The sequence below is a fragment of the Motacilla alba genome, chromosome 1, assembly GCF_015832195.1.
Source record: "Motacilla alba alba isolate MOTALB_02 chromosome 1, Motacilla_alba_V1.0_pri, whole genome shotgun sequence".
Lineage (NCBI taxonomy): Eukaryota > Metazoa > Chordata > Aves > Passeriformes > Motacillidae > Motacilla > Motacilla alba.
Window position 1 is genome coordinate 53,289,351 of NC_052016.1, and position 24,268 is coordinate 53,313,618.

The following is a 24,268-nucleotide window of genomic DNA, read 5'->3' on the forward strand; positions in this document are numbered from 1 at the left end:
TGGTTTGCTTCTCAAGCTTTTCTGAGTGATTGATTCCTCAACCTGCTCATTAAAACCTAGAAAAAGTTCATTACCAAATTTCCACAGTCATTATTCTGGGAAATGTTTAAATCTCTCCTTTGTTGTTATTTTTGTTTTTGTTGTTTTTCTTTTTTTTTTTTTTTTCTTTTTTTGTTCTTCAGAGAAGCAGTATGGGCTTGTAAACAACAAGAAAAACATGCTATCAATTTGTGTTGCCAAAAGTCATCCCTTGACCTTCAAATTTTGAGTAATTAACCTGTTCTGGGTTATTTGGGTTTTTTATCCTCATTTTTTTTTACTTTCTCAGGATGCTTACTTTCTATTATTAGTTTTAAATTGCATGTTTTGATAGCATTTACCAAAAGAAATGCTATAAAACAAGGCAATAAAGCACCACTTGTTACTCCAAATTATCTTAATTTTTGATCATTTACAAATCAAATAACTAGTACAGTAAGAGCATTATGAATTTCTTCATAGCAAAATAGCATTATAGAGCTGTGGGTAAAACCACTACTGCTTGTCCATATTCTCACTGAGAAATCACATTTTTTCTTACCTGAAAAATCAACCATTTGATCACACATAAAGAATAAAATTGTAAATACTTTCCAAACAGGAGACAAACAATATTTTTCTCTTTAGAATTTTCTTTCTAAAGGACTCTTAAAAAAATCTGCAGAGTAGATTGCAGTAGCAGAGGCTACTGAAGAGCACAGACACACAGCATAATTATTTTCGCAAGTACTCTGAAAGATTTCACTTATTGTTTTTTTACACTGTATGTAAATTCTTAGAGTCCTTGAAACTATTTCCAGAAGTTTGTTGGGTTTTTTTCAGCATAGTGCAGCAACTACTACACAGAGGGAGAAGAATTCTGCCCTCAAGAAATGGGCTCCTCCATGTAACATTTATTTGTATTTAATATTTATATCTGCTCACCACTTGCTATAATAATGGCTAATTCAAAGATAATGAGACCTATTATGCACAAGTGAAGCCTCTACTAAAGACAGAAGTAATCTGTTCTGAACAAGCCTTTCTGGCAGAAAGACTGTGTCAGTCTTTAAAAAAAAAAAGGGTGTTTTTGCATCTTCCAGTTGCTTGAGAGAGATCAGTGCTTGTGAATGCTCTAAGACTACACAAGTGCTTTGTGCCACAGCTGCTGAGTGTTGAGTGCTGGCTCATTCAGCCCTAGATGAAGCTCTACAAGTATTTTGTGGTAGCTGCTCTCCAGCAGAAGTGTGTAAGACAGTCTACTTAGAAAGTCTAAGTCATACAGCTCTTGCACGGGCCATCAGACCTACTCTGCCTTTATTCCCAATAGTTTGAACTGTAATTTTACTTAGACATCTTTAATCAGGACAGATTTAGAGAGTCAGGGAAATTCCTTACTTGCTGGGGATTTTGGGAACTTTGGTAGCCTAACTCTTGGTGGGAGGTCTCAGATTAATGTGCATGGTTTATTATGTGTCTGGAAATCCCCCTCACCAAGTCTCAAGTGAATGTCTTGGAGTGCAGAGTTCACAGAAGTCTCATACTGTCCTCACAGAGATGCAGATAACATGGCTCTGAGAAATGATTCTGCACTCTGGCAGGGGCTGATGAAAGGGTGGCAACTAACATCTGTGAACATGCCATTTCTACCTCATCTTCTTCACTCTGGAGTTGCAGGGCAAAGCAACAAAACCTTCTTGGCCTTAATATTGAATACTGTGACTGTTTACCACTGAGACGTGGATGAAGCAGAAGTACACTGGCTTCAACACAAAGAAATAGGGAGGAGAGAGAACAAGAGTATCCCTGTGAAGGGAGAGACTTTTACTGGAAATGAGGAAAATGTGCACTGAAATGGAAAGGTTACAGAGGACAAGATAAACACCCTTGCTGAAAACATGAAATTGTATTCAAGATCTCCTTTCCTGAACATCCATTTTTGTCAGCAGAGGACACTGGGAAATTCTGCACCTCACACTCCTGAAGTGCCTGATCCACACAGGTTTGAACAGCCCATATCCCATCACATAATGCAGGCACTGAGGACTGGGGTTGGAGCTTCTGCTTGTCACTCATCACCCTTTCCTGAATGACCTGCTTGACACATCTTGTGCCAGTTCATCCAGGAACACACAAGAATTGAGAAGTACACAATTCAAAGAATGACGGATATTTTGCAAACCAAAAGTGAAGTTCTTACCTCAAAGACTCTACAGTCTAGATCAGCAGTCAGACTCTACAGTCAGACATCACAGACATACATAGATGTCTACTCAGTAGATAATGGTGGAAAATGGGGAGCACAAGTGGTGACAAAGCAAGAGAAGGAACCAGCAATTAAATTTCTTTTCCCACTGTGCCCTGCCTACAGACACGGCCTCCTGATTTCTGCTTCTTCACTGTACTTTTCCACCGCATTTTCCTTATATACATTTTCTGATGTTATTGTCAAATATAGTGTGGAAATCACTATAGAATATTTCAGATATATTTTGCTAGGATGTCAACTGGGACAAAACAAATGACAGATTAGCCACACAATTTACTGATTTATTAGCTATCTAGAAACTTTCTACGATGCGTACAGAACTAAAGTATACAGATGAACACACAGATACTTATTTACACATTCTTACATTCCAAAAATTTTATATTTAAACCTAATCTATAAAGTTTTGCTTGAAAATAGTCTCCTCTGTAAATATTAATAAAACAGTCACAGGACAAAAATCATCCTCTGACTAACTTGCATCCCGTGGGACTTTTTTGAATTTAATGATTCTTGTGAGTTGACAGAGTGATTTATATGGGGGTCTTTTTACCACTCTTCATTATTTAATCAATACAGCCCAAAAAGGAAATGCAAAGTAACAGCCTGTCTAACTGGAATAATTTTCATTTAACTTGATTGCCTCTACAGAAATCAAAATGTTTTTAATGATTTGCAGAATGTTTTCACCTCTGTTGTTTACACTGGCTGATTCAACTAGAATGACCTGAAATGGGTAATGATATTAAATATACACATATTGCACATCTCCCCAAAACAGCAGTGTAAGAAGTTATTTGCTTAACTGACAGTACCTTTTTAAAGAAAGCACTGCTAATGCGGCATTTTGGTGCAGAGGCACTACAAGCTGAACATGTCTTCTAGTGTTCATAGAGTTATGTTTGCTTGTAACATATCGTTTTGCAGCTGAATAACACAGCCATAACAGACTTATTTTGGGAATCAGGGAACTGCTAGTCTGATAATTCACTATGATTGCACTTGGTTTAGTAGGTTAAAAATACAGGCTTTACTAGAATTTGATTTCTTTTTAATCAGCAGAATAATTAACACTTTAACAGAACAAATTCTTCAAAATTAAAAGATCTTGTGTAGCAAATAGGTGTAGGGCTGTGCTGCTTTCAGCTGTGGTAGAGTTAATTTCCTTCACAGTGGCTGGTGTGGGGCTGTGGTTTGGATTTGTGCTGAGCAGAGGGCTGATAACACAGAGATGTTTTTGTTAGTGCTGAGCAGGGCTTACACAGAGCCAAGGCCTTTTCTGCTTTTGTACTGCCATGCTGGGGAGGGGGCTGGGGGTGCTCGTGAGGTTGGGAGGGGACACAGCCAGGACAGGTGACCCCAGCTGACCAAAGGACATTCCAGATCATCTGACATCATGCTCTGTGCATAAAGTGGGGGTAAGGAGGAAGAGGAGGACATTTGCAGTGATGGCTTTTGTCTCCCCAAGTCGCCATTACACATGATGGGTCTCTGCTCTCCTGGGGATGGCTGAACACCTGCCTGCCCATGAGAAGCAGTGAATTCCTTGTTTCGCTTTGCTTGTGCGCATGGCTTTTGCTTTGCCTATTAAAATGCCTTTATCTCAATTCATTCTCTTACCCTTCTGATTCTCTCCCTGATCCAGCTGGTGGGGGAAAGAACAAGCAGCTGACTTGGGCTTGCTTGCTGGCTGGGGTTACACCATGACAAAGGTATCTGCAGGTTCAGTTAGGGGCTTCTGGGAACATTGTCTTGGAAAATTACCTAATTTGAAGTATTATTTTCAAATAGTACTACTAAGTCTAGAAGTATTTTTGCAACATTTTAGAATAGATTTAAAGTATGACTCATCAATTGTAACCTTGCTAAGAGACAATTCACTGAAATAAAGGTGATAAGTGCAAAACACGTGAACAGCTATTCTATTATTAATTCAGAGTTCAAGGCTATGAAATTCACCTAAATAAATTTTTGCTAATTTCTCTATCAACAGGTCCATCTTTCAAAGTTTTAGATTTTAAGGTTCTCTAGAGATGTGAATTCATGATCAACTTTAACATAACCCTAGTGACTGAAAATATTTTGAATCGTAGTAGCCATGTCAGCTTCTTATAAAATTGTCTCTCCACTTACCTCCAACATGAATTAAGGATCTGAAATAAGTTGAGGGATTCTATTAAAAATTATGATTGTTGATTCTGCATTCAACTTTTGACAAGAAGTACTTAGTCTCCTGTTAAATACTTAAAAGTTGATTACGCTATATAATGAAAGCCTATTCTTCTTAAAAACATCAGAGCAAGGTTTTCTTAAAGTATCTACCTTTCTCCCCATAGTTTAGATATAATATGGGAAAAAAAACCTGCTGTTTCTCTTCAAAGTGTGAATTGATAAAAACTTTCCTGCAACAGCAAGCAAAATTAATAAAGACCAAAAGAGGATGGGGAATGAAAGAAAGACAGTTCTAGATGATTATTTAAATTAGATTATTGAAATGGGATTAAGGGATATACACTAATTCCTACCTTCCCAGTAGCAGATATTTACTTTCAATTCTAAGGTAACATTTATACAGGTGGATTCAATTATGTTAAGTACTTCTATCACAATACTTCAATACGTGCTACTTTCATATAAAATATTTTATTAAGCATGTGATCATAGACTGGACTGAAAAATAGGCTTGATGATTTTAATGAATCTTCATTGAGCAAATATAACCCATGGATTTATTTAAAATTAAAACACATGTAAATACACCTACCTTAAAGAATTCTTTCTTTTCAACTTGTTCATTGCCATCTGCATCCAACATCTTAAAGGCAATCTGAAGTCCAGTCCGGGGTTCTGCAACAAATTGCAAAAGAACTTTATTGAAAATATCACACACTTACACTAGAACTCAAACACCAAATGCAAAATGAGTATTGGCTCTGGCTCAGTTCTCCATTATTATGTACACACATAATAATGTGGCATTATTCCCTGGCATTTCCAGGGAACCATACACACCTCTTCCAATATGAGCAAACTGTTTAAACACCTTTTTACTATCATTTCAAGGGATAATTAATGCAATGGCAAAGTAAGAAATGCCAGCAGTGCCTAAGTACAAGCCATGAATGTCCATCTGACCCCGACAAAAATACTGTATCTCTTACTGGCCAGATCTTAAGATGTTCCCAAAGGATGTCTCTATAATCCCATGTCACTTCTGCAGTCTAGATTTGCCTTGTTTAGAAGAGCTCCTTTTCAGATGAGAAGAGTGGAAAACTCCTGGCTGTTTTGGACAATTAGCATGTTTGATGTGACTCCCATCAAGATGATTTTTTTTCAGGAATTCTACACAATTTTACCCTGCATTTCCTTCACTGAGTGGATGTTTCTTTTCAACACAAAAATGTAATGAGTTCTGAATCTTGAAGATGCAATAAAAGCATGGTGTGTTTTGAGCTCCTTCCCACAATTTCCTAATCTTAATTTGCTTACTGGTGGTGGCCTTGAACATTGGCAAGCCCACACAGGAGCAGCATGCTGCTGAAATGTAGCTACAGTTCACTGTGGTAGCAAGCCCTCCTCCCAGTAATCTCTGGAGCAGGTGAATTATTGCTACAACCCAGTCATATCAGTCATGGACTTTTTGTCTCTGAAATATATTGATGTTTCCAAGAACAATGCTGGACTCATGAGGGCAGCAAAGTAGTATCTCTAAAAAACTCCAATGCCTTCAGAGTTTTGCTTCTGGAAATATATTCTTCTACTTGCATTCTGTAAAGTTTTAAATCTTGCTTTTTTTTAAGAGAATTTTCCTGCAAAGGGAACAAGTTAAAGAGATATCCCATTCCTTTCATGTCATAACGAGATGGTTAAAGAAAGTACTATTTTTACATTTTAGAAATAACTACATCTTCAGCCGTCAACTAATACTCTGTGTGAAACAATCCTGTGATGCAGGGGTATTTTATAAATGCCACTGCAATCTGCACAACAGTGCTGTTCCCAGCAACTGGGTTGATTTAATACTCAAAACTGGCTTCCTTTCCATGGAAATGCCACATGCTAAATTTGTGTTACTAGTACAAAAGCAAGAAAAGGCTATCCAATACATATTTAGAGAATAGAAGTAATTGATGCATTTAATAGCAATTCATACCATCTGTGTTCCAATTTTCAGATAAGAGAGCTGTTAGTGAAAATATAGACCTAAAGCTGCTTATACTGTTTAGAGATGACATACTTATCTGATATGATGTAACCCCAAAGGTATGTGTTTGTAAAATAAGCATAGTTCAAAGACTACCACAGATATATTTGTATTTAATTAGAATCAGGCAAAATTCCAAAATCTGAACAGAAGTGCTTCATCCTGGCTGTGACTGCAGGTTAGACCTAGGCTTCCTCTCCTAATATTCCTGCATTGACCAAGCTGTCAACTTGTGTGACTGGGCAATTGAAACAAAGCCCTAAGTAAAGGTGACAACTTCAGTTCCTGGGCTTCTTCACCAGGCTCCATTAACCAATTGCTAGAAATGAAATTCAACACAGCCCTGGAGGAAAGAAGATAGTGATGACACAAGGCACACAGAAAAGAGAAATGAAGGTCATGGGGGAAAAAATAAAACCTTTGTCTGCCACAAAATTACATTTTCAAGTTCAGTGTTTTTACAGACTCTGATTTTGTATGACAGGCAGCATGGTCTCGTTAGGAGTGTGGAACCAGGAGTCTGATGACTCTTTTTCCATTTCCTTATTGCTCAGTTGGTGACTTGGAAGTAATTTAAATATTGATGCCTGCTTTAAGAAATCTCACCTTAATTCTCACTAGTGAGAGAGACAGGTTGTGTAACTCGGGGCTGACTGACAGGGGATACTTGTTAGGCAAAGATAGAGGCACTAACACTTGTTGACATTTGCTTTCAAACTGATCAATATGATAACCCTCTGTGTAACCAAAGCAGCAATATTACCACTGCATTTTTATCCTGCATTAAAAGGTGCCTTTGTTTTTGCAGTTCAATACATTCCTATATAAATTCTGTGAAAAACAATGTTACTTGATTTTCTAGAGAAGTGGAACAACTTTCTCTGATACTGCTTCAATTTTCTAATTGTATCAGCCAATAACTCAGCATGAATTCCCTTTCAGCTGCCACAAATTTCTAAAGAAATAAAATCTTTGACATCTATTTCTGCAACTTTAAGGTGTTCTTTGAAAGTAATAATTTGGCTGTCATGGTTGTCCTTTTTTAACATAAATTTATCTTTTATGAGTTCCAATAAATATTTTAAAATCAGTATCCTACCTGGGCTAAACTCCTGTCTCTGATTTTAAAAGCCACTTGAACACATGATATAACTCATGTTCAAGCAGTGTGTAGCACAGGACAGTCACCACTGCTGACGCTGTGTATTTGTATGTTAAAGCTTAATGCATATCTGTATGTATATATAATTTAATACTGTGTACTAGCTGAAGTTACCAAAGAGATTATCTACCTTTCATGCTGTGCAACAGGAACTAATGTAGTTCTGCTAAGAAATGAGGTAAGCTGCAGAAAGGCCACTTGAATTATGCAAGAGGTGCATAATGATGAAAGTCTGGACATACTCCCTCTGCTCTGTGGAGACCTACATTACTTGCTCATACTACACGATGAGAGGGGGGATTTCCAGAGCAAGGAAAATTTGTCAATTTATTAAAGGTTGAGCCATGGACCTTGCAGCCATGGAAGTGATGATGGTCACATGAGAGTGATGCCTCTACAGTTGGTCAGAAAAGAAGTGACTGCTTCCTTCTCTCCTTTCCCCATGCATTGATACAATAAATCTATTATGCCTGGCTTTGTCCCTTTCTGAAAATGTTAGACTTGTATAAGTCAGTCAAACAAGACTGCATGTGGACTATTCTGTGGACTATACCAAGGACATGCATATGGACTTCACTACTGCTCTAGGGGTCTTGCCATGTAATGCTCATTGACACACCTCAAATCTCAGCGTTTTTAAGCATCACCTACACATTAGAACAAAACAGGGGGTGAAAAGGATGGCACAGAACAAGTACCAGACAATCCCAGATCACATCCATGCAGCAAACCAAAAAATGCCTGTTGCTTGTAGATAAGGCAAGTACCAAACAAAAGCAGTTTTAAAAAAAAGTGCCTGAGAGAAAAAGGAAGGAAGCAAAGGAGGGGGGCTGAAATACATGTACCACACTTGGAGGAAATAAAGCCAAAAGGAACAGAGGATAAAGAAAAGGGACTTTAAAGTCAGACAAAAAGACACTGAAGAATTCTGCTGTTTATGTACTGCATCCATTGCAAATCTGAACACAATAAAAACAGGCAACAGCCTCTGAGACACTATAGCAGTTTTTCACACCCCTGCATGAGCTATATTGCTAATGTCTCATTGTCCAAAATGACTAAAACTACTACCCAGAAAAAAAATTATTTATCTTCCCATCCAGTTCTTCCCCTTATTATGTGGTGCTGTAATCAAAGCCTCCCCTGTCCCAAAGGATTTCAAAAGACTTTTCTGATCCCAGAGTGCAGGAAGTACCACGATTTTTGAAGTATTGCTATGAGCCAATGATGCCACTGATTTCCATTTATATTAATGCATTGTCACTCTATATACAATAGTTTTTATGTTTTACTATAATGCAGAAATTTAGAAGCTAAAAAATATGAGAAGAAAAGTTCCTGGTAAACTGTTAGTAGCTGAGTATTTGTGCCTATATATTTTAAATATATAATACTTACTTGTAAGAATTGTCAGCAAAAACAGATACTCTGCATAAGATATCAACCCTGAAAAAAAAGTTTAAAAATTACTTGTGGAAAACCCCAAAAACTTACAGCAAAATTTGAGAGATTAAATCTTGCAAATATAAAAAAATGAAGTTTGAAATTGTATTAAATACCTGTATTAAAGTAAGCCTATTAGTTACTATTTAATAAATTTACTATTTAATAAATTTTTCACTTCTGTTTTTAGTGCTCTGAAGGTAAAATTCCCTAACCCCAGTCTCATCGATGTTCATGTCTAACCAAGAAAGAAAGGTTTATTTGGTATTAACAAAAGGCCTACACTAAATCTTTGGATTCTCACTGAAAACATTCAATGTTTATACAAAAGGCAAATAAATTAAATGTGCTTTGTCACATTTAGTACCTGGGAGGAGAACTACTCTAACATTACCCTGAAGGATCAAAGTCCTCCATCCTTTGGCAGGCTCGCAAAAGGCGGAGAATAGCTTCCCTCTAATTCTCAAGGGAACATGGCAACACGCAAAGCTGCCAAGCTGCTAGATTGTGCTGATAGTACTGCTGGGCCCTGTGCCAAGAGGAGGCTTCTTATTTTTTTTTAAAATAGGAACATGTCCTTTCTACAAGGTGAAAGTATTTTCCCCCCTTTTGAAGGAAAATTCCAGTGTTTTCTTTTGAAATACCGCCTTAAGTGAAAAGCCTGAACAAACACAAAGATGTGATAGCGTCAAAATAGAGTGTGCAAGCTAAAGATAGAGAGTGCAGAATGAGGGTGGCTAAACAACAGAATCTGAACCATCTGCCCTGCAATAATGTTTGGGGAAAAAAATGTAAAGGGCTTTTTTATAAATCACTTTTCAAAATAACTGAGCTACTTTTAACTTGTGAGCTAAACATTGTATAATGCTGAAGCTGCTTAAAATAATGAAGTTCAAACATGCCTATCTGTGCAAAGATAAACTATTTTTGTAATTTATATTTAGTTAATTGATAGATAAGGAACCCACTTAAGCTTGAGTGATAAACAATTAACTTCTGATAAACTACTATGCAGAAGCAACAGCATTTGTATTTGACCTCAGATAGTGAATTAACACTTCCAAGTACCAGAGCTCAGAAATATTAAATTGCTAAATGCAAGAGTCTGAAAATACGAGAACAAGTCTTAGCTAAAGGCAGGTCTAATTTTGATCCTGTTGGCAACACACTTTGGTTCCATATCTTAGCTTTCCTCTCCATCAAAATAGGACTATTTACTCTATTATCCTATGTGAGTCATGTAAATCAGAACAGTACTACAATCATACAATACATAGTATTGAAAAAAAACCCCTTTCATCTCAAAGACTTAGTCTTGCTTACAAGTTTTAGCATTTCTGTCATTGCAGGAATGCAAATTATTATCTTCATGGCTGTAAAACTTGGAGTTGTATTCTTAGATGAAGCATCTAGGTTTTCTACAAGTTTGAAATCAAATAAAAAGAGAAAGCACTCCTGTCCCGTTTTTTTTTAGTTTATATGCCTAAGACAAGATTAAAAAAAGGAAAAAGGATAGAAATAAATAGGTGGTGAAAAGAATCAAGCAAATAGTGTGATAAGTAGTGATCAAGATTCCTAATTTTGTTTTTTGTGTGATGCAGCAAAAGAATATTTAAGGGAAGAATATAAAGGAAGACAAGGAGGTAACTTCTCAGGTCTGTACAGAAAACACCTCCCAGTCAAGGACTGCAGTGGTGTAAACACAAAGACCCCTGACTGAAAATGTAACCACCAAGCAATGAACGATGGCATTACCGGGCAGGGAGAAGTGGGACTCTGCCCCTCAGCTGTCTTGAGATTTTCTGCAGAGGATAGTCTAAGGAAAACCTGGAAGCTGAAGACAAGTGGTTTATGCTAGGAGGAGAACAAGGAGAGCCCAGTGTGGGGATACAAAATAAGAGAGGAGACACTCAAAGAAGTTGTGGGAAAAAACGTTTATCAAAGCTTTTGAAAGGATATTAACACGGCAGATTATGGCTGTAAAAGTCAGAGAAAAAATAAAGTCATATTAATTGAGAAACAAAATACTGAGCCCCTGGAGAGTTTTAGCTTTATAGCTAGACAGAGATCATTACACTTTATAAGGTCTTGCAGAAAGAATCTGCAAAATTTTTACAGAAATGGTAAGATGTGAAGAAAAGATCAATTTGAAGACTACACCCTGCTAACTGGCTCAAGGGAGAAGCACTTGAATTTAGGAGGGCTGGAAAGAGAAGCTTTGCAAATGGCAGGAGTTTTCATCCTCTTACTGTAATCTAACTGAAAAGTCACTATAGTGAAACTGGTAAAAAGGTAAATATAATAAAAATATGTAGAAATATTCTGGATTATTCTTTAAAACCTGACTCAGTGCTCTAAGAAAATTCACAGCCTGCCTGATATTTTCTGGAAGACTGCACAAAAATAATTTATCATAAGATTTTTGAAATTGTGGACTAATTTCCAATAAAAATTTACTTTAATTTTATTGTCCTATATGCAGTGAGTGGCCAACTTACCTCATTCATAAAGTAAATGCAGTGTTTTGGTATTTTTTTTTATTCTACAGCAATCATTACAAAGGTACCCAAATTAAAAGATGCAACATAGCAAACTTTAAAAACCCAAAATAAAACAACCCACTGAAAATTAAATTCATATCCAAGCAAAATTTAAAAGACAAAAGCTTCACACGCTGTTGAATGACTCAGCATACCTGCAGCCAAGAACGTGAAGTTTGCATTGGCAAAATACTGTCATTTTCTAAAGCTAAAGGAACCTTCCCTAATCCTCCCTAGAAATATCCGTCCTCAAACTTACTAACAAATGCTGACAGTACAATATTCTTATTGCTGAATAAATCATCTGTATACCTACAAAATATCACACAGATTTTAAAACTGCCCACTAGAAGGCAGAATCCCCTAGCATTACATTTTACAAACCAGACTGACGGCAGTTTTCCTTGACATTTAAATAACAATTTGAAAGTAGTTAAAATAACCTCAGCTAAACAGTTGGACAGGGGTAGATTCATTATTCTGGTACTTGTAAAAGCATAAATACTTTCATTTTTAAACTGCGATAATAATGCATCTCAAAGCAAAAGCATCAAAGTCACTAAACAGGCATCATGACCAAAAATTGTAAAAACTCTTGAGTGTTGTGGGGACATATGGATGACTGCACTGAATGCTTTTGCATCATCTCAAACTCCTACCTGGCCTTTGAAGGACAGAGATTCAAACACACAGTGCTAAGTAAGGGCAGATCTTTGCCAGAATGCAGAAGACACCAACTCTGAGTGCATCACTGAGCCCACTTTCTTCCAAGCACTCAGCTGGGAGAGGTGCAGTAAGAGGAGGCTGCATTGATTTGCTGTTTTCAGTTTGTCTTTGTGGATTCCTGGTTTTCCCAGGCAGCATGCTCTGGGGATTTGCAGTGTCCATCACTAGAAAAAGAAAGGCTCTAAAAAAGCAGATAAAGAGAGAGAATATCCAAAAATTCAAGACTGAGAATACTTTAAGCCAAATCCTGGGAAGGCATGTGATGATTGGAAAAGGCAGGGAATGACTGTTTAGTACAAAATCCAGCCACTCCTAGGACAGGAAAAAATAGTTAATTTGTTCAGAGATGTTTCAGGTCTTTTGGGGTATGCTGGGGCTTTCAGGAGCAGACTGACAAGCAAGGCACTCAGCTGGAGACCTTTGCAGGTCTGCACAAGGATGCAAGACAGGAACTGCAGGCAGAAGAGGCTGTGAGACCGAAGGGTGGGTGAAATGCTGCAGGCTGAGATCGAGGGCTGCTCTCTTGGCACAAGCTTCCAGCCCTGTCTGAGGATCTGCTGTGCATAGAGAGAGCATGGCTCATGCCTGCCAAGGAACTGCAGCAGTGGAACAGCAGCTTTATTTTCCAGAAACATCCACAGGACAAGGGATTCAGTCTGAGCTGTATGATACAGAAAGTCTGTGAATAGGCACTGTCGGTCCTTCTCATTAGTTTGGGAATTTTGGTCTTTTGTTACTGTGAAATGGTTAATTGCTCATCTATTTGGTTTTCTTGATCCTCTTGTTTGTTTTCTCTCTTCAATTAATTTATGTTAATGAGATGTTTATTTGGTGTTCTTTAATCCCCTGTTGTTACACTAACAATTTCCCCACTCTTAGTTTTCTCTTTATGTAGTCCAATATAAAGTGGAAATGCTGGGTGAAAACAAAGCACATCAACACTGTGAAGGGTCACAGAGCTCCAAAGGAGGAGAAATAAGTTCAACTGCTCTTGGAATCAGGGATACCACTTAATGTAACTATGCACAAGTTTTATTTTTATTTGCAATTTCCATGCATTTAAGTTATATAGAGGAACAGTCAGGTTATTAACAAAAAGTCTTAGAAGCCCATTTTGTGTTCAAGTCATCCCTTTAACCCTTTCCTCTTCCAAGTAGGCTTTTCAGTTTCTTTCATGTCTCCTCCTGCACCTAAGAAGGCTTTCAACTCCCAGTCTCTTTACTCTCTCTTGTATAACGGAGAGATTTGCCAAGGAGGCAGCTACTAGCTAGATGAGGATGAAACAAAATCCATGAAAACCTCTTTAAAAATACATTCAACTCATACCATATAATGAGATAAAAAGCAAGACATATTTTTCTGTATCAAAAATGTTAATTACCTTTATCACCAAGCTCTCTAAAAAAGGTTGGTCCTGGTTTAGCTTTGGCAACAGACAGCAGTGCAGCATCTACCTCCTTTAAAGACACAAACAAGAAAATATAAAGCCAGTTTTGAAAGAGCGTTAATCACTTCAGTAACAGAAAGAATGCAAGTTCTTTTGAAGAAGGAAAGGAACATTTTGCTTACCTTTTTTGTCAGTTTCTTGGCTGAGGCTTTGCCTATAATAAAAAAAAATCGTCATCATTCAATAACAAACTGACTTTGAACTTTGATCAGGTTCTGTGGCATTTCTTCAGATTTTTATGGGAAAATGCTCAGTAATATGAAACAGAATATTTTGCAACAGACAGTTTGTTTCTAATTCCCATAATGATCATGAAAGGGCAAGATTTAAAAATAATATGAGCAGTCTGTTCAAGTGTTTTCTCAGCCTAGATTAAAGCACAGCCCACTTTCATATCGATGACCAACTTACTAGTATGACTTCGCATACTGTGAGCTACAAATGTCACACAGATTCCAAAGCAAGACTATACAGCAAGAAACAGCTGTAGTATTTACAAAGGGATTTCCATGCACACATGATAGTCCTTGAAGGGCAGGTTGAGTATGTGAAAGCTAAGAAATACTAAAAAAAAGAAAATAAATTAAAATGTTGATGTTTCTCTTCAGCAGAAGTAAATTGTACAACTCTGCTTTCTGAAAGAGCATCAGATGAAAATCATGCAAACTACTAAGTGTTTCTTAGCAGGTTCAAGTGTATACACTCAAACAGGGGAGCCACTGGCAGTATAGGTTATGGTCCTGTGTAAATCACACATTTGAGGAGCTGCAATGTATCTGTATGTATGCATGGAGCTGCAATGTATCAAGAGTGGAACATTCCGGCTGGTTAGGCAGGGATCACAGAAACCCTATGGTCAGGGACCAGCAGGAGCTGTGCATGTCCCTTCTCAGTCTATCTCTTCAGCACCTCTCATACAGTTCTCCAAACCCTGTTGTCCTTCACTCTTACCACTCTCAGCCCATCACCATTTCCTCTGGATTCCAGCCAGCCATTCGCTCCTGTTTATTCACACTGAGTAAGCACAAACTGAGCCTCTTGGATGTGCTCTGTGGACTGGTGCCCCTGCGTGCAGCAGGGTGCTTTGTTCCACGCTCAGTCTCCAAGGCTACTTTGCTGCTTCAAAGGCATTTTGCATCCAAAGGGTCACCAGTGCAGCACCACTATCTGGAAATGGGCATAATGGAGGCAGCCTGGTGGGCAGCTGTCAACAAACATCTACCAAGCACTTTCACAGGCCCATAATTTGGCCCGACGGAGGTGCTTTGTCAGTAAAATAGCAAATTTCCACAGCGCTGGCAAATGGCATGCCCAGCTGCAAGGGGTCTCCACTGGCAACTTTTGGCTTAGAACATCTCAACCAGCAATTGCTCATTTTTCAGCACAGGCAAACCAGTACCCTGGCCTCTGCTCCCTCAACTAGCAGTAACAATTTTGCTGATAAATTCCTCTCCTCACATCCCCTCCCCCAAATCAGCCTAAGGCAGACACCTGGCACATAACATTTCAACACAAATGTTTAAGTTTGACAAAAGTTATAAGCAACTAAAATTAGGGTTTTAATACTGGAGTGTTGAGTGACCCCCGCAACAGGTGTTGCCAGTACCACCTGTTACTGTGGATGAATACATTTTTGTGCAATGCCTATACATACATTTACACCCATATACACAAACACACATATATAAAGCTCCATAGGTAGATACCTTTTAAGTAAAACAACACATGAAATCCTCTACTTTGCCTTGTTTGAGACAAAAGAAGTCAGACTAATAACATACTGGGAGAAGCAGAAACAATAGCTACATCCAGTAAGGCCGAGTCCTGAGCAGTGTGATGTAACACCAGTTACATCTAACTCCAGTCCCTGCTGCAGAGCATTTTCATGAATGGCTGTTTAGCAAATTAAGTGATTTAGATCTCAGCTTTGAAATGTCACTGCTTCCATACAGCAGGTCTCAATGTGAAACTGAACTTCAGCTGTTTTTTTGGCCCTGGCAGACCCACCCAGAGAGCAGCCTCATGGATGGGAATGAGTCAGGCTGTAGGTCTGCAAAAAAGAGTATCTGAAAGAAAAAAGGCAAAACCACCCTGCAATGTTTTTCACTGTACATGCTCCTTGTACTCGCTGTCTGCACTAAAGCCAGCCATATACCCTTATTTGGTTAACAGCAACTCCATTCCTTTGATTGTCCTGGTGATCCCAAGAACATCTCATCTGGATTAGCACCTGCTACCACAGCAGTGTACTGGGGAGTAGCCTTTTGCCAGCATCCAGGAGGATGATGAAGGGAGACAAGCGGAACTATGTGAGCTGGAACAGCAAAGGCATGGATAAGTGATGCAAAGTAAGGAGAAAGCACTGGGAGCTACAGCTGAGACAACAGTTGGCCAAGTTTGTGAGTTGGCCAAGTTTGACTGAATCTGTGTTTCTCTTCTTTGTGTTGCATTCAGCACAACAACGCCAAACTCCTCAGCTACACGGTTTTAGGGAGCAACATATCCTCACTGAGAATTACCAGATCTTGATAAAAATTAAGAAAGGGAAGGGAAATCTGTTGTAGATGTACGGACTCTTCACCAGCTAGTACTTAAAACTGCAACTGCCTAGAGCTCACAGAAATGGCTGTGGCAGCCATCAACATTTGCCCTCCTGCATCCAGCCAGTCATGCTCCAGAGGATATTTAGGATGCTGACATGTTGATTGACCTCTTTCAGAGATACAGAGATGATACATGATGATGATACAGAGATGCTCATGCTACCCTCGCATGGGGGAAAGGACTGGTAGAGCAAAAGAAGTCTTTGCTGAGTGGCAGAAGAGGGAGAGAAGAGTTATAATCACCCCAGGATATGATGAGAGGCAGCACCAGGTGGGTCTGAATCGGTCCTTGCAGCAACTGGATGAGAGGCAGCTGCTACAGTAAGACAGGAAAAAAGGCAGGAGGGAAAGGGATAGATTGAGAGAGAAACAAAGAGATTTCTACTTTTCAAAGCAGTAAACACAGCAAAGTAATAAATATGGAGTCTTTTAATGGTACTCTTCTCACATGGGCAGATGTCAGCAAGCATGTGTACTGGAGGGTAGGAATCTTGGAAAAAACACCCCGACACTAGGAACAGTAGTGTTATCTTTCATACTGGGATTTGTGTAGGATATTAGAATACAATCTTAATATAATAATTTAAACTGTGGACTGAGTTTCCTCCAATAATTATTTTAATGTTTTCTAAGAATTACATCCAGTTATATTTTATTGGTACTGTCACCATATAAAATCATGTGTGAAGACTCAAATGTCCCTTTTCACTAGGAAGCATACTTCTTGAATGTTAATTTAGCTCTTGGTGCTTATTTTCTCAATTTATTTACTTCTTAACAGTGAGAACCCTTGAAATACCAACAAGGAAAGCTCTATTAATATCAAGTGTACAGCCCTCTGAGGAATCAGATCTTTTTTGACCTTGTCTGAAATAATTAGGAGAATGTTAACTCTATTCTGCAGAAGATGCACTACAAAGATTTGAACAGTTTTCTTACCCAGCTTGTACGCAGAAGAAAATAAGTGCCTCTTTCTTCCTATGAATTAAATATTGGTGCTGTGATTCCTCATACATGACTACAAATACATCAGGATCTAAGTCTCTTTCTGAGGACTACAGGCAATAGATGTAATTATTAGGGACTATTTATTCTAAAAAGTAAAAGATTTGCATGATTCAATTTTCTTCAGTTTTATTCTTTTACTTTGATAGATTCTTACTCATTGGAAAATTAATGACATTGTACCAAACTTGTTTGTAGGGGTTAAAGTCTTACTTAGATATGAAAAAAAATAAACTTGGAATTTTTATTGTTTTGAACTTGATTAAATGAGAAAAACTTTTTTTTTTTTTTTTTTCCCTACAGACCTGCCACAACTATGCTGGAATGCTGGTTTAAAGGACAGTGAGTATTTTCAATGGTCTCTGCATATTTTACAGATGCAATCATCTAATTTTCACCACCTACAGCATATCCATGAAACAATGAGGTACAGAGGCACTTTTCATGGACAAAAAGGCACTTGAGCTTTTTCACTTGTATGAATACTGAGTCTACTTACAAATAACACAAGTTCTGTGCCGTTAGCCAAGAAAGTTAGCTGACAACTGTAATTAAGAAAACACTGCCAAGAGCAGCTCCATCAGTCTTCATTTGCCCTCGGCAAACCTGGGTATTTTGTCACTTACGTTTCTTACAACAGAAGTGTTTCCATCATCTATCCTTTTTTTACACTAAGACGTAGAATGGATCTGACATCAATGGATTACTGTTAGGAAAGGGCTGAATTAAACAAGGCTGGACTTGCACACACAGTAACACCCTTTTACACCTGTAGAGCTAAGGACCAGCTTAGATCTGACAAAAGATATTTAGATTCAAAGAATGAGCAAAATCACGAATATCAACAACTCTAACAACAATAATCAAAGGACAAAGTAAACGTAGTTACTACTATTTGCAAGAAAACATGATTTTACATGTCTGCAAGATTGCCCTATTTTTGTAATATGGAAATTTAATTTAAATTTTGAATCAATCTTTCTCCACAGCCTGAAATTCAAATGTGAACAGTATAAAATAGGTATCCTTTCCTAGAAGAACAAACTCCTGTCCTTTTAATCAGTAAAGTCAGTAAGATGGTTTGACCTAAATCTCTTTTTAGCTCCATTTCAAACAGACAAAATTACAAAAATAAAAGAAAAATTGACCTTCCAGCTTTTTAATTTCGGATGGCATTCATTGCTATCTTTGCTGAATTTTGACCTTGCAGGTTCAAGGTCATACTGAGGTACTATAAAACCATTTGTTTTTTTATGAAAAATTAGGATGAGAATAGCTTTAAGTATATTCACAATAGAAACAAACTCTCATTCTGCAAAATGATGAGTGAAACAAACCTTCTAAATGGGATGGGTTTTCAGCACAGTCCTAATTTGAGGATCAGGGCATTTTAAAAATCACACCCACTGTATGCAGCTCATGCTGTGGCCTTAACAGCAGAGCCCACCCGGCAGCCTTGCCTGCCATGGGAACAAGGATTTGCATTTCTTCCTTATAACTGGCTGCCAGCTTTCATGCAAGCTGAACTCTGAGAATCCTGCACCAGCGAGCTGGGTTAGATAAGAATTGTGTATGTTGATTTCCCTGGGGAGATGCTGTTAAAATTTCTGTTTAAATTAGCCTGAAATAGAAGATCTTTGACATTCAATAGCTTGTATTTCATTCTCAGCTCTCTTAGATAATTTTAATGATACTGGACAAGTATGTTATATTAACAAAGTGTGCCTTTTTAAACCTATCTTATTTTTGTTCTCATTTTTTAAAGCTCTTCTATGCATTTATAAAGTACTTACTGCTAATGAAACCAATAAAGGACAAAAATCCAAGCTAGTAATTATTTCTTTAAGGCCTCCTTTTGAAATACTGGTGATATTGGAGATAAATGAAGGATAGCAAAAAAACTTTGGGCTTTTTGAAAGCATGACAAACCAAGTGGTCAGATTGCTATGCTAGCTCCCAGCAAACCAATATCTGAATAATAAATGAGCATGCAATTTAAATGAATTAAGAATCTACTTCAGCTAGAAAGCTTTTACTGAACTACTGCATTGCTCCATTGAAAGATAATTGATAAAAGTCATTTCAATCACATGAATTAGTAAATTGAACTACCTGAATTGAATTCAAGTATGCCCAGTGGAAAAGGCAATTTGCAATAATAGAAGCTTCTGCTAGGCTTTCCAAAACAAGCTTTGCATCTGTCCTTCTTTATTTAAAGCAATTGTTCCTCTGAGGAAACAAGAAATACAGAGTGCTGGGATGGGGCCAGCACCGTCAAATCTCCATTTCAGAAGAGCAGTTGCATCAGAACAAGTCAATACCAGGAGGTTTCTCAGTGAGTCAGGCAGCCTGGGGTAAAAAGGGTGGGATGCTGATGCAGGGAGGAAACATCAAAGGATGACAAAGTCTTTTAGGAAACTGAAACAGACAAAAGAATTAAGATAAGCAAGTTTTGAAAACCTCTTAAAGAGACCATGGCACCAAGTCACCAGGAGTTCCAAAAAAGCCAAAGGCCCTAGGGTAAAAGCAGATGCTGTGGTGCCTACAACAGTGCTTGCAAACAGCTCAGTCCTCACTGGGACTGCAGGAGGAGTCTGTGGGAATGGCAAGGAGAGCAGGGGAACACATTCTCTTTAGATACTATCCAGGGAAAGTGACATACTCCCAGATCCACTCTCTTTCTAATAATGTATCCGAGCTGCAGGTAAGGAAAAGACGAGAACATGTTCAAACTTCCAAGCTTACCACAAGACTTGTACTGCAAGGACATATAGGATACAGAAAGTCACCTCTCCCAAACAACTAGAGCAGCCTCACAGGGCAGCCCTGCAAAGGGAGCACGTGAAGTGAGCTAAGACTTCACGAGAAACATACAAGCAGCAAGAAGCCAAGCAGAGAGCACAATCGCATCTGAGCATTTTCCCAGCAGGAGAGGCTGCCAGTCCTCTAGACAGGCAGAGCTCAGCACTGGAGGGAGCATCTGGAAAAAAAAAAGTGTCATGTGAAATGCAAGTTCTCAAACTCCCAAATAAGCGCCTCATGCTTGGTTCCTCTGACTTCATTTAGATGTCTAAAAATTAGGTGCCTAAATCTGAGTGAGTGATCTCTGTGGTGCTTTGCTGTAACTATGATGGTGTGAGGACATACACAGAAAAAGGTTTATAATTAACTCTGAGATCTGCTGCTCCTATTTCAGATCTGAGGAAGAGCTCATATGCCCAAAAGCTTGTCTAATTTTTCCAACTTAGAGCAACTGGTCTAATAAAAGATATTATCTCTTTCTGCAAACTTCATCCTGACTAATGACCTTAGGCTACCTTTATAGTTAAGGGAGAGAAGCAGAGAAAGGACAATTTATTCCAGGTTGAGACAGGTGTCCAATCCAGGTCTTGCACTTATCTGTTTCCTTCTTTTAAAGAAATGCTACAATTACTTCCTCTGACCTGACTTTCAGCTTTTATATATATGAGCAGGTGAGCCCTTCTGCATGCAACCAGATAACTCACACTGTGACTGCTTTCTGTATTTGTTACATCTGTAATCTGTTTTTTCCAACCTCCTATCTAGCAGCCTGATGTTAGCAGTGCTAAGGGCATGTATTCTTCGTTTTAATAAGAACTTAATCAGATGCAAGGACAAAGTTTACTACAGTTCAAGAGATGGAATGGCTGCATAATTGCAGCAATAAAGTCTTATAAAGGACATCTAAGATTACCTGGAAGGAGCTGTATCCATAATACATATTTCTGAGACCAGAAGGGTGGAGAACAATTCCTGCAACTTACAGAGAACACTATGCAGTTCAGACTTTTGGGATTGATGGCATTTCCTGACTCTACACAAAACCATAGTCCTTCCCACAAAGAGCAGGCAGGCAGAGCCATAACCCCCCAAAATTCCTGTTACAATGTTTAAGATTGTAGTCAGTCTTATCTAGCAAAGGGAACAGTATAAGCTAGACTACGCCTTCAAGCAGACTCAATTAAGGATCTTTGATCCAACTCTGAAATAAAGAAGGTATAATTCATGAATCATCACTCTCCTTAAGTCATCATCTCCTATTGTTAACAACACCTAGTTTTTAAATCCTACAGTGTCAGAGCACATTCTAGATTAGGATACTAACATCAGATGAAGGTAAACTATTATGACAGCCCCCTAGCACTAGAGGTCTAATTCTGTTCCTCTCCTAGGGAGCGTTAGAAGTCATGATCCCTGGCCTAAGGGTTCTGCAATCTACTTTATGGCTAGAGAAGATTATTATAAAAGAACAGATAAAGAGAGGTAAGGACAACAACAGTGAAATGACACAGTTAAAAATCTGACTGCATATACAACTTGAGCAAATTGCATCTTAATTATAAGCAGAGATTAATTTGGATTCAGAATCAAAATGTGTGCAAATCATCCCACAATCAAAATGAAGGAAGAAAAGGTCAACATCTTAACAAAGCCAGAAACTGATTCTTATCTCACTATGCAAAACTTGATTTAAGCTTATGTGCTCAATATAAAGACCCCATTACCACAGTAGCAACTACTCCTTTTGTTTCATTCAGCTACTTCCTCTACAATATGTATTCTGAAGATCTTCTCTGTCATGACGAATTGTTACTTTTCACATGCATCTTACAAAATGCACCCCCCCCCCCCCATAACCAGTTAAAGACTAAGCACAAGAATATGAGAGATTGCTTATTACAAATTGGGTTCTCTTGCTGGCGAACATAACTGAGGCGCCACGTGGAGAATTCATCTGTTGTATGGCAATGTATCATCAGGATAAAGCTACCTTACTAACCCTGGAATAAGAAAAAAGAGGACATGTCAGAGAGGACCATCTTTTCCACCTTTTTTGCTCTGATGCAATTTATCCCCTAAGCACGAACTGCAAACCATTTCAAACTGTGTCAAATTATATGAAGTAACAGTATGGTTTATTACTCTTTGATATGTACTGAATACTCCAACATGAAAGAATTACAGATAACAATGCCAGAAATAACCACGTGGGTCAACCACTTTGTCCTATTGTTCCCAACAGACTTTGGCTCATGCATTATCTCATCAGTTTAGGTGCACACAAATACATGTTCACACATTTGAAAGACAGTAGAAATACTAAAATTAGTTTGGAAAATGGCCTCAAGTTGCACAAGGGGAGGTTTAGACTGGAAATTTTTTTTTACTGAAAGGCTTGTCTAGCATTCGAACAGGCTGCCCAGGGAAGTTGTGGAGGCACCATGCCTGGAGGTACTTAAAAGACATGTGAATGTGTTGCTTAGGGGCATGGTTTAGTGGTGGACTCCACAGGGTTAGGTTAATGGTTGGATTTGATGATTTTAAAAATCATTTTTAACTTTAATGATTCTATGATTCCATGATTTGGCTTCAAAAGGCAATAGAATCACTAAAGTTAGTAAAGACCTCTAAGATCATTGAGTTTGAACCGTTAATGCAGCACTGCCAGGTTCACCAGTAAACTGTGTCCCCAAGTGCCACAGCCACAAGTCTTTGGATCACTTTCAGGGATGGTGATTTCACTGCTTTTCTGGGCAGCCTGTTCCAATGTCTGACCACCCATTCGCTGAAGAAAATTTCCCTAGTACTCAGTCTAAACCTTCCTTGGTGCAATTTGAGGCCATTTCCTCTTGTCCTGTCACTTGTTGCCTGAGAGGAGAGGCCAACCCCACCTGGCTGCACCCTCCTTTCAGGCAGTTGTAGAGAGTGATGAGGTCCCCCCTGAGCCTCCTTTTCTCCAGGCTGAACACCCCCAGCTCCCTCAGCTGCTCCTCACAGCACTTGTGCTCCAGACCCTTCCCCAGCTCCGCTGCCCTTCTCTGGACACGCTCCAGCCCCTCAATGTCTCTCTTGCAGTGAGGGGCCCAGAACTGAGCACAGGATTGCAGGTGTGGCCTCAGCAGTGCTGAGTACAGGGGGACGGTCACTGCCCTGCTCCTGCTGGCCACACCCTGGCTGATCCAGGCCTGGATGCCATCGGCCTTCTTGGCCACCTGGGCACACACTGGCTCATGTTCAGCTGCTGCTGTCCAGTACCCCCAGGTCGTTTTCCACCAGGCAGCTTCCCAGCCACTGCCCCCAGCCTGCAGCACTGCCCAGGGTTGTTGTAACCCAAGGACAGAACCTGGCACTTGGCCTTGTTGAACATCATGCAATTGGCCTTGGCCCTGTGATCCAGCCCCCTCTGCAGAGCCTTCCTGCCATCCAGCAAATCAACACTCCCACCCAACTTGGTGTCATCAGCAAACTGACTGAGAGTGCACTTGAGCCCCTCATCCAGATCATCAATAAAGATATTAAACACGGCTGGCCCAAATACTGATCCCTGGGGAACACCACTTTGTGACCCAGCTGAATGTAACTCCATTCAGCGCCACTCTCTGGGCTTGGCCATCCAGACAGTTTTTTACCCAGTGAATAGTGCACCCACCCAGCCACGAGCAGCCAGCTTCTCCAGGAGAATGCTGAGGGAAACAGTGTCAAAGGCTTTTCCAAAATCTAGGTAGACAACATCCACAGCCTTTCCCTCATCCACTGGGCAGGTCAAAAATTGGTGAAATGAATTCAACTCCTTTGTTTATGAAATAGTTAGCTTCTTAAACTTATTCATCCAAGCGCAAACTTGAGGATACTGTTGATATTGCTTATTCCTAGTAGAACAGAAAGAAAAAAAATCTAATTATTTACTAATGAAGTAGTTTAAAATTTTAAAATGAAAACTGGAAATATTAAGTGAAAAATTGTATTTATTAATGGCATCAACATGAAAAATGCACTGTTTTCTGTAATTCTCTTCAGATATAGGACATTTATCGTACTTGTGTCCAAGC

General features: G+C 38.9%; 1 protein-coding gene across 2 annotated transcripts in view; it reads right to left on the minus strand.

Moving 5' to 3' along the window:
• MICU2 (mitochondrial calcium uptake 2) overlaps positions 1-24,268 on the minus strand; it is a 136,332-nt gene that overhangs the window by 24,435 nt on the left and 87,629 nt on the right. For both annotated transcript variants that reach the window (XM_038152437.1, XM_038152429.1), the window contains exons 3-6: positions 13,932-13,963; positions 13,744-13,819; positions 9,052-9,099; positions 5,052-5,134 (exon numbers count right to left, since the gene is read on the minus strand). In XM_038152437.1, the coding sequence (XP_038008365.1) occupies positions 5,052-5,134; positions 9,052-9,099; positions 13,744-13,819; positions 13,932-13,963 (239 nt within the window). The remainder of the gene's footprint in view (positions 1-5,051; positions 5,135-9,051; positions 9,100-13,743; positions 13,820-13,931; positions 13,964-24,268) is intronic.